Source organism: Ranitomeya imitator, chromosome 7 (genome assembly GCF_032444005.1).
Source record: "Ranitomeya imitator isolate aRanImi1 chromosome 7, aRanImi1.pri, whole genome shotgun sequence".
Taxonomy (NCBI): domain Eukaryota; kingdom Metazoa; phylum Chordata; class Amphibia; order Anura; family Dendrobatidae; genus Ranitomeya; species Ranitomeya imitator.
Genome location: NC_091288.1, coordinates 223,643,397 through 223,654,542, shown reverse-complemented (window position 1 = coordinate 223,654,542; position 11,146 = coordinate 223,643,397). Strand labels below are relative to the sequence as shown.

General features: G+C 44.7%; 1 protein-coding gene across 1 annotated transcript; it reads right to left on the bottom strand.

Annotated features, from left to right (window-relative positions):
• Positions 1 to 4,477: 4,477 nt before the first annotated feature.
• On the bottom strand, positions 4,478 to 10,881 carry LOC138645696 (golgin subfamily A member 6-like protein 1). Its single transcript, XM_069735169.1, has 4 exons — positions 10,482 to 10,881; positions 9,322 to 9,445; positions 5,989 to 6,062; positions 4,478 to 5,804 (listed from the first exon to the last, which is right to left on the bottom strand). The coding sequence occupies exons 1-4, from the start codon at positions 10,795 to 10,797 to the stop codon at positions 4,708 to 4,710; spliced, it is 1,611 nt and encodes a 536-aa protein (XP_069591270.1). The 5' UTR covers positions 10,798 to 10,881; the 3' UTR covers positions 4,478 to 4,707.
• Between the last annotated feature and the right edge of the window lie 265 nt (positions 10,882 to 11,146).

Below are 11,146 nucleotides of genomic sequence, written 5' to 3'. Positions count from 1 at the left end.
CCCTCCTTTGTACTCTCTCTAGTTCCATTATATCCTTCCTGAGCACCGGTGCCCAAAACTGGACACAGTACTCCATGTGCGGTCTAACTAGGGATTTGTACAGAGGCAGTATAATGCTCTCATCATGTGTATCCAGACCTCTTTTAATGCACCCCATGATCCTGTTTGCCTTGGCAGCTGCTGCCTGGCACTGGCTGCTCCAGGTAAGTTTATCATTAACTAGGATCCCCAAGTCCTTCTCCCTGTCAGATTTACCCAGTGGTTTCCCGTTCAGTGTGTAATGGTGATATTGATTCCCTCTTCCCATGTGTATAACCTTACATTTATCATTGTTAAACCTCATCTGCCACCTTTCAGCCCAAGTTTCCAACTTATCCAGATCCATCTGTAGCAGAATACTATCTTCTCTTGTATTAACTGCTTTACATAGTTTTGTATCATCTGCAAATATCGATATTTTACTGTGTAAACCTTCTACCAGATCATTAATGAATATGTTGAAGAGAACAGGTCCCAATACTGACCCCTGCGGTACCCCACTGGTCACAGCGACCCAGTTAGAGACTATACCATTTATAACCACCCTCTGCTTTCTATCACTAAGCCAGTTACTAACCCATTTACACACATTTTCCCCCAGACCAAGCATTCTCATTTTGTGTACCAACCTCTTGTGCGGCACGGTATCAAACGCTTTGGAAAAATCGAGATATACCACGTCCAATGACTCACCATGGTCCAGCCTATAGCTTACCTCTTCATAAAAACTGATTAGATTGGTTTGACAGGAGCGATTTCTCATAAACCCATGCTGATATGGAGTTAAACAGTTATTCTCATTGAGATAATCCAGAATAACATCCCTCAGAAACCCTTCAAATATTTTACCAACAATAGAGGTTAGACTTACTGGCCTATAATTTCCAGGTTCACTTTTAGAGCCCTTTTTGAATATTGGCACCACATTTGCTATACGCCAGTCCTGCGGAACAGACCCCGTCGCTATAGAGTCACTAAAAATAAGAAATAATGGTTTATCTATTACATTACTTAGTTCTCTTAGTACTCGTGGGTGTATGCCATCCGGACCCGGAGATTTATCTATTTTAATCTTATTTAGCCGGTTTCGCACCTCTTCTTGGGTTAGATTGGTGACCCTTACTATAGGGTTTTCATTGTTTCTTGGGATTTCACCTAGCATTTCATTTTCCACCGTGAATACCGTGGAGAAGAAGGTGTTTAATATGTTAGCTTTTTCAACGTCATCTACAACCATTCTTTCCTCACTATTTTTTAAGGGGCCTACATTTTCAGTTTTTATTCTTTTACTATTGATATAGTTGAAGAACAGTTTGGGATTAGTTTTACTCTCCTTAGCAATGTGCTTCTCTGTTTCCTTTTTGGCAGCTTTAATTAGTTTTTTAGATAAAGTATTTTTCTCCCTATAGTTTTTTAGAGCTTCAATGGTGCCATCCTGCTTTAGTAGTGCAAATGCTTTCTTTTTACTGTTAATTGCCTGTCTTACTTCTTTGTTTAGCCACATTGGGTTTTTCCTATTTCTAGTCCTTTTATTCCCACAAGGTATAAACCGCTTACACTGCCTATTTAGGATGTTCTTAAACATTTCCCATTTATTATCTGTATTCTCATTTCTGAGGATATTGTCCCAGTCTACCAGATTAAGGGCATCTCTAAGCTGTTCAAACTTTGCCTTCCTAAAGTTCAATGTTTTTGTGACTCCCTGACAAGTCCCCCTAGTGAAAGACAGGTGAAACTGCACAATATTGTGGTCGCTATTTCCTAGATGCCCGACCACCTGCAGATTTGTTATTCTGTCAGGTCTATTAGATAGTATTAGGTCTAAAAGTGCTGCTCCTCTGGTTGGATTCTGCACCAATTGTGAAAGATAATTTTTCTTGGTTATTAGCAGAAACCTGTTGCCTTTATGGGTTTCACAGGTTTCTGTTTCCCAGTTAATATCCGGGTAGTTAAAGTCCCCCATAACCAGGACCTCATTATGGGTTGCAGCTTCATCTATCTGCTTTAGAAGTAGACTTTCCATGCTTTCTGTTATATTTGGGGATTTGTAACAGACCCCAATGAGAATTTTGTTACCATTTTTCCCTCCATGAATTTCGACCCATATGGACTCGACATCCTCATTCCCTTCGCTAATATCCTCCCTTAAAGTGGACTTTAGACAAGACTTTACATAGAGACAAACCCCTCCTCCTCTCCGATTTTTACGATCCTTTCTAAACAGACTGTAACCCTGTAAGTTAACTGCCCAGTCATAGCTTTCATCTAACCATGTCTCGGTTATTCCCACTATGTCAAAGTTACCTGTAGATATTTCTGCTTCTAGTTCTTCCATCTTGTTTGTCAGGCTTCTGGCGTTTGCGAGCATGCAGTTTAGAGGATTTTGTTTTGTTCCAATCTCCTCACTGTGGATTGTTTTAGAAATGTTCTTACCTCCCTTCTGAGTATGTTTTCCTGGGTCGTCTTTGTTCGAGTCTAATGTTTTTCTTCCCGTCCCCTCTTCTTCTAGTTTAACGCCCTCCTGATGAGTGTAGCGAGTCTTCTGGCGAATGTGTGTTTCCCAGGTTTGTTGAGGTGTAGTCCGTCTCTGGCGAGGAGTCCATCATACCAGTAATTCACACCGTGGTCCAGGAATCCAAATCCTTGTTGTCTGCACCATCGTCTTAGCCAGTTGTTTGCATCAAGGATCCTGTTCCATCTCCTGGTGCCATGCCCGTCTACTGGAAGGATAGAAGAAAAAACTACCTGTGCATCCAGTTCCTTTACTTTCTTCCCCAACTCTTCAAAGTCCTTGCAGATTGTCGGTAGGTCCTTCCTTGCCGTGTCATTGGTGCCAACATGTATCAGAAGAAATGGGTGGACGTCCTTGGAGCTGAAGAGCTTTGGTATCCTATCGGTCACATCCTTGATCATCGCACCTGGAAGGCAGCATACTTCTCTTGCAGTTATGTCCGGTCTGCAGATGGCTGCTTCGGTGCCTCTCATGGTCAGCCATTATATGAAAGAACTGTAAGTCTATTTTCTTCCTCTAATCCCTTTTTTAGTAAATGTCTGTAGATACATGGGAAGAGGGAATCAATATCACCATTACACACTGAACGGGAAACCACTGGGTAAATCTGACAGGGAGAAGGACTTGGGGATCTTAGTTAATGATAAACTTACCTGGAGCAGCCAGTGCCAGGCAGCAGCTGCCAAGGCAAACAGGATCATGGGGTGCATTAAAAGAGGTCTGGATACACATGATGAGAGCATTATACTGCCTCTGTACAAATCCCTAGTTAGACCGCACATGGAGTACTGTGTCCAGTTTTGGGCACCGGTGCTCAGGAAGGATATAATGGAACTAGAGAGAGTACAAAGGAGGGCAACAAAATTAATAAAGGGGATGGGAGAACTACAATACCCAGATAGATTAGCGAAATTAGGATTATTTAGTCTAGAAAAAAGACGACTGAGGGGCGATCTAATAACCATGTATAAGTATATAAGGGGACAATACAAATATCTCGCTGAGGATCTGTTTATACCAAGGAAGGTGACGGGCACAAGGGGGCATTCTTTGCGTCTGGAGGAGAGAAGGTTTTTCCACCAACATAGAAGAGGATTCTTTACTGTTAGGGCAGTGAGAATCTGGAATTGCTTGCCTGAGGAGGTGGTGATGGCGAACTCAGTCGAGGGGTTCAAGAGAGGCCTGGATGTCTTCCTGGAGCAGAACAATATTGTATCATACAATTATTAGGTTCTGTAGAAGGACGTAGATCTGGGTATTTATTATGATGGAATATAGGCTGAACTGGATGGACAAATGTCTTTTTTCGGCCTTACTAACTATGTTACTATGTTACTATGTTACTATGTTACATAATTGTCTCATTTTATCACATCTTTTATACCTTTGTAAAACACTGCCTACCTTTTGGAGTAAAATATATAAAATTACTAGCTTCGTTTCTCCTTGCTCTATAACGTACTGTCACATCCTCTGAAATAGATTATGCTACTAATTGGGTTGGCTCCTGACCCATTATTGATTTAGGAATAGGAGCTGGTGGCAGCAGACAGTACTGAGCTTGTTGGGTAAAGCTGGCAACGACAGAATAGGGTTTATAAGTGTAATGCGTGGCTGGGAATAAATATATCACCCTCACTGCAGTGTGTGCCCAATAGCCAGTAGGCAGCCTTTCTGGCAACTAATTATCCTAGGTGCAGTTCCCCGACTGACCTGAGGGTAAGGGGGTGCCAGAGAGCTGTGAGTTCCAAACCGGAACTGGGAAGTAGGATATAGATAAATCCCCTTCAGAAAAGAACTGGGGCAGCCAAACAACCCCGGTTCATGACAAATTGGTGGCAGCGGTGGGATGATAAAAATATCCCCCCTGTGATTCATGACAAATACAGTGACAACTCCTGATGCAGAGATCATGGCAGCCCTGGTGGTTCTCAATTTCCTTTTATTGAAACTACAATGAGCCACACATCTGAAATAAAAGGTGGAGAGAATTGACCTTGAGCCCAACAGTCCACCATGAATATCAATATTTCCAACCTTTTGCTCTCCTGGGAAATAAAAAAACCGCTGATATGAGTCTGCATATATAGGATAATAGAGGGGTCACCACAGATGGGTGGACGTATCATTCATAATGACATCATCTTGCCACCTTCTCACTGGAGAACACAGTGAGATTTCTTCTTGAGTTGTTGTATCATCCGCTGATATTCCCTCATTTCAGCCTCGTTTCTTCGCTGTTCGCATTGTCTCTGAAGCTCATACTTCTCTGTTAAATTTTTTATTGCTTCTTCGTAATGTCTCCTGTCCTCCTCCCTGCCAATATCGGCCTGGTCCAGGTTATCCATGTCATCCTGGTCCTCTCTGTGCATGTCAGCCTTCTTCCGCCTGTCAACATCAACTTGGTCATGCCTGTCCATTTCAGCTTGTTCCCACCTGTCTATTTTACAATGGTCCCACCTTGTCACTTCAGATTCCTGCTTGTCCATGGGGACACAACCCAACCTATCCATGTCATCCTGTTCCCACTTGTCTATGTCAGTCCAATCCTGCCTGTCCATGTCAGCCTGCTCCCACCTGTCAACATCAACTTGGTCATGCCTGTCCATTTCAGCTTGTTCCCACCTGTCTATTTTACAATGGTCCCACCTTGTCACTTCAGATTCCTGCTTGTCCATAGGGACACAACCCAACCTATCGATGTCATCCTGTTCCCACTTGTCTATGTCAGTCCAATCCTGCCTGTCCATGTCAGCGTGGTTCCATCCATCCATGTAAGCCCAGTTCCGATGTTCCATGTCAGCCTGGTCTTTCCTATTGATGTTGACCCGGTCCTGCCCGTCCATGTCATGATGGTTACACCTGTCAGCCCATTCACATCTGTCCATGTCAGTTTTATCCTGCCTATCCTTGTTGGCCTTTTCCCACCTGGATATGTCAGTTTGACACTGCCTGTCCACGATGACTCGGTCCCCCCTGTCCATGTCACGTATGATCCTTTGGATGAACTGTATTCTGTCTTTCACCTCCTGAATTCGATCTTGTGGATGTTGTAGAGAAAACCTAACTTGTTTGATAACTTCGAATAACAGATTTAAGATGGCTTCATGTCTTCCTCTTGATCTGCAGTTATCCTCCAGGGTGTAATTCTCCAGCGCGAAAATCCTTTCCACCCCCATTTTTCGGAACGTTTCCTCAATTTGTGTCAGTCTGCCATAAGTCTTGTATGTGAGGACAACAATGGGAAATGTCCCTGAGGAACAGAGAAATTATTATACAATGATTACTGTCTACTATTATCTATCTATCTATCTGTCTATCTATCTATCTATCTATGTATCTATCTATCTAATTATAACATATCATGTCTTGGTCACCAGATGGCAGCCATGATGCAGACGATAAGTATTCAGGAGAATTCAGCCTACGTTTCTTACCTGTGAGACTTCCCGCAGTCTGGAGAAGGTTCTTTATATCTTCTACTTCCTCTTGGTCAATTCCTTTCTTAATGCTGAAAATACAGAACAGATCTTCGTGATACATTGTGTTGTTATCTGCAGGGCAGAATGGACCCAGAACTTCTATCCGCCACTAATTCTACAGTACAGACCCTTTTGCCTCCGTATTTCCGTTACCCGGGAAGCCTTCTCCTTCCTTTGTGACCCTCAGGTGGTAGATGCTCCACTGCAGAGGAACAAGCTGGAGGCTTCACTTCTAATAATTGTCCAGAATCACAACCTGCTCCTGGAGATGTGGAGATCACAACCTCCATGGAAGTTCTTCAGACCTTCCATAGATTCTCAGATAAGAACATCACGTCACCAGATGAAGAAAATGGTGATGAAGAGGGAAGTGGGTATGACAATGATGCTGATACTGATGGCGGTGTTCATTTTGACGATCGTGGTATTAATGAATGAGGAGAGGACGGGAAAAAGAGTTGGAATACTTAGTATATTTACAGTCTGGTCTCTGCACTCTACAGAGACCACTCTAAGGGACTGTTCACACGTAGTGTTTGTGGATGCATTATTATTTCAGTGCTTTATTTCAGGCAGAAAAAATGCTGAATTTTACAGTAACAGCGACACCAATGACATTTCTGAAATCTGTTTCACTTAGGCCAGTTTCACATTTGCTTTTGGAGGAGCTGCGGACTTCCTCCGTGAAGCCCCGCCCTCGGCTGCACTTCTGCCGCTAGCTCCACCTACTTCGGCATGCGGCCTGCGTACCTATCTTTAACATTAGGTACGCAGGTCGTGCCGCTGTATGCAGATGCTTCCGCATGCGTCATTTTGACGATGCGGCGACCAGCGTAGGACGCAGCTGGTAGCAATTTCTTTTTTTTTCCGCATCGTCAAAACGACGCATGCGGAAGCATCTGCATACAGCGGCACGACCTGCGTACCTAATGTTAAAGATAGGTACGCAGGCCACATGCCGAAGTAGGCGGAGCTAGCGGCGGAGGTGCGGCCAAGGGCGGGGCTTCACGGAGGAAGTCTGCAGCCTTCCGCAGCTCCTCAAAACGCTAGTGTGAAACAGGCCTAAGTGACTTTTTTTCCTTGGATGCTTTAACCTCTGGGATGTTTTTTAATAAATGTAGCACATCACTTCTGTAAGTGTCGTTACTCTGGTATTTACCCATCGAACTCAAAATAACATAGCATCAAGAAGCCAACAGAAACGCCTAAAAATGCACCAGAACGGCAACATTTCTTATCCAGTTTCCCGTTCATTGCTTAGATTTTTTATGCAGAAAAAAGTGATAAAAAAGCTGCATATGAACACACACTAAATAAAGTCTCTAACGATCTACTAACAGCTAAAGTCTACAGTCACTGCTCCCTGCTGATCTCCTGGATCTCTGCACCAACTGACACTGTGGATCCTCGAATCCTCCTCATTGGGCTCCACTTTATTCCCATCAAGGACACCGCTCTCTCCTGGTTCTCCTCCTACCTCTCTGAGTACTCTCTCCTGGTTCTCCTCCTACCTCTCTGAGTGATCTCTCCTGGTTATCCTCCTATCTCTCCGAGTGCTCTCTCCTGTTTATCCTCCTACCTCTCTGAGTGCTCTCTCCTGGTTCTCCTACCTCTCTGAGTGCGCTCTCCTGGTTATCCTCCTACCTCTTTGAGCACTATCTCCTGGTTTGCCTCCTACCCCTGACCGCACTGTCCTGTTTCTCCTCCTACGTCTCTGAGTGCTCTCTCTTGGTTCTCGTTCTACATCTCTGAGTGTTCTCTCCTGGTTCTCCTCCTACCTCTCTGAGTGCTCTCTCCTGGTTTTCCCCCTACCTCTCTGAGTACTCTCTCCTGGTTATCCTCTTACCTCTCTGAGTGCTCTCTCCTGGTTCTCCTCCTACCTCTCTGAGTGCGCTCTCCTGGTTATCCTCCTACCTCTTTGAGCACTATCTCTTGGTTTGCCTCCTACCCCTGACCGCACTGTCCTGGTTCTCCTCATACCTCTGAGTGCTCTCTCCTGGTTCTCCTCCTACCTCTCTGAGTGCTCTCTCCTGGTTCTCCTCATACCTCTCTGAGTGCTCTCTCCTGGTTCTCCTCCTACCTCTCTGAGTGCTCTCTCCTGGTTCTCCTCATACCTCTCTGAGTGCGCTCTCCTGGTTATCCTCCTACCTCTCTGAGTGCTCTCTCCTGGTTCTCCTACCTCTCTGAGTGCGCTCTTCTGGTTATCCTCCTACCTCTCTGAGTGCTCTCTCTTGGTTCTCCTACCTCTCTGAGTGCGCTCTTCTGGTTATCCTCCTACCTCTCTGAGTGCTCTCTCCTGGTTCTCCTCCTACCTCTTTGAGCACTATCTCCTGGTTTGCCTCCTACCCCTGACCGCACTGTCCTGGTTCTCCTCCAACCTCTCTGACCACTCTCTTGGTTCTCGTTCTACTTCTCTAACCATTCTCTCCTGGCTCTCCGACTTCTCTCTCCTGGTTTTCCTCCTCTCTTCTAGCCGCTCTATCCTAATTCTCTTCCTACCTGTCTGACTGCTCTGTCCTGGCTAGCCTCCTATCTCTATGATCGTTCTCTCCTGTTTCTTCTCTTACCTCTCTGACTGTTCTCTCCTACTTCTCCTCCTACCCCTCTAACTAGTCTCTCCTGGTTCTCCTCCTGCCTCACTGACCACTCTATTCTGGTTTTCTTCCTATCTGTCTAACTGTTTTCTCCTGGTTCTCCTCCTACCACTCTGACCATTCTTTCCTGGTTCTCCTCTGGTCTTTCAAACCATTTTCTACCAGTTTTCCTCCTATCTTTCTAACTTTTCTCTCCTGGTTCTCCTCCTACCTCTCTGACTGCTTTTTCCTAGCTATCCTTGTAACTTTCTGACCATTCTCTCCTGTTTCTGCTTCTACATCTCTGACTGCTCTCTCCTCGTTTTGCTCCTACCTCTTTAACCGTTCGCTCCTGTTCTCCTCCTACCTATCTGACTGCTCTCTTCAGGGTCTCTTCCTATCTCTATAACTGTTTTCATCTGGTTCTCCTCCTACCTCTCTGACCGTTCTTTGCTGGAACTTCTACGTCTCTGACCATTTTCTCCAGCACTCTTCTGGTTCTCCTCCTACCTCTCTGACAGCTCTCTGCTGGTTCTCCCCTTTCCTTTCTGACTGTACTGTAGAATTTCCAGGCTCTTTTTCCTCTTCCCCATGTTATTGGGCTTCATTAGGGCTCAGAATTAGGTTTTCTCCATTTTTTTCTTTACACCGCCCCCCTCCCTATCATCTTTCGGAAATATGTTGTTGGCACCTATGGACCCAGTGATGTATTTACCTATAGAGAAACACAGGATAGATGAAATCTGATGAGATGACCTCTGTCTCCACATCCACAGCCTCGTCTACTAGTTGCAATCCTTCGCTCCACTCCACGTCCACATCCAGGGGCAGAACATTACCTGCAAGACACAGAAAATCTCTCAGAAGTTAATGGCCAACAGTGAGGAGTCTCAAAACCAAGATGTCAGCACTTCTGAGCCCAATAACTAACCACTACTCAAATACAAGTATGGGATGCAGTAAAAGAGGCATAGATGCTCAAGAGGAGAACATAATTTTACCTCTATACAAGTCACTAGTGCGACCACACTTAGAATACTGTGCACAGTTCTGGTCTCCGGTGTATAAGAAAGACATAGCTGAACTGGAGCGGGTGCAGAGAAGAGCGACCAAGGTTATTAGAGGACTGGGGGGTCTGCAATACCAAGATAGGTTATTACACTTGGGGCTATTTAGTTTGGAAAAACGAAGACTAAGGGGTGATCTTATTTTAATGTATAAATATATGAGGGGACAGTACAAAGACCTTTCTGATGATCTTTAATATCATAGACCTGAGACAGGGACAAGGGGGCATCCTCTACGTCTGGAGGAAAGAAGGTTTAAGCATAATAACAGACGCGGATTCTTTACTGTAAGAGCAGTGAGACTATGGAACTCTCTGCCGTATGATGTTGTAATGAGTGATTCATTACTTAAATTTAAGAGGGGACTGGATACCTTTCTTGAAAAGTATAATGTTACAGGGTATATACACTAGATTCCTTGATAGGGCGTTGATCCAGGGAACTAGTCTGATTGCCGTATGTGGAGTCGGGAAGGAATTTTTTTCCCCAATGTGGAGCTTACTCTTTGCCACATGGGGTTTTTTTTTGCCTTCCTCTGGATCAACATGTTAGGGCATGTTAGGTTAGGCTATGGGCTGAACTAGATGGACTTATAGTCTTCCTTCAACCTTAATAACTATGTAACTATGTTACCTGTAAGAGTAATCTGCACTGGAGAAAGCCCTGGCCTGTAAACACTATACCACAATTATGATCAGAGGTTTCCATCCAATAAGGATGACCCATGATGATATGGGACTGGTGGACTGATAATTTGTGACAACACGGGACTGGTGGACCACATTCTCCTAACTTGTTCTCTACTCACCGAGCTGAGCGAATATCTCCCCTGTCTTATGGCTGTCCATCTTCTCACAGCCACGATTGTCTACCAGAGTGATGCTCTCCGTCAGCTTGTAGGATATCCTGGCCGAGCTGCATCGGGTATTGGACATATTTGCCCCTGCATAGTTCACGTAGTCCTCATCATCCAAGACATATTTACAGGAGTTAATGAAGGAGGATTTGCCGTGACCCAAGAAACCGAAAAGCTGCAGTAGAATTCGCTCATAGCCCCGTCCACCCGACTCGCACCTGCCAAAGCTGAAGTTCTTAATGCATCGTGTCAGCTCTTCGATGTCCATGTCTGAACTGACAGGTTGTCTGTACACCAAGTTATATTATGTACAAAGTTCAAGAAAAGCAGAGCTCCACACTCGGGCAAGGACTTTAACTCCGAGCTTCATGCTGAATATTCATTTCCCAGCCCAGTCGGTGGATTTATGGGTCTCGCCACCAGAGGTGCACCAGGTGTAGAGTTACTGCTCTCATTAGAGCGTCCAATTCCACCATAGTTATGGCCTGTACATAAATCATGCACCAAGGGTGTTGTTCAAGATACAGCAGAGTCGCAGACGAGAAAACATCTAATATCCACACAGTCCACTGTCAGGAACAAAGTTATTCCTACTCAGTTTTGATAAACGCACAAAG

Excerpts from the sequence above, each read along its gene's own strand:
- LOC138645696 (XM_069735169.1), bottom strand. The coding sequence starts at position 10,797 with ATGGACATCGAAGAGCTGACACGATGCATTAAGAACTTCAGCTTTGGC. Across the intron at positions 9,446-10,481 it reads GGAGATATTCGCTCAGCTCG|GTAATGTTCTGCCCCTGGAT; the intron begins GTGAGTAGAGAA and ends TGTGTCTTGCAG. Across the intron at positions 6,063-9,321 it reads TATCCTGTGTTTCTCTATAG|CATTAAGAAAGGAATTGACC; the intron begins GTAAATACATCA and ends CTGTATTTTCAG.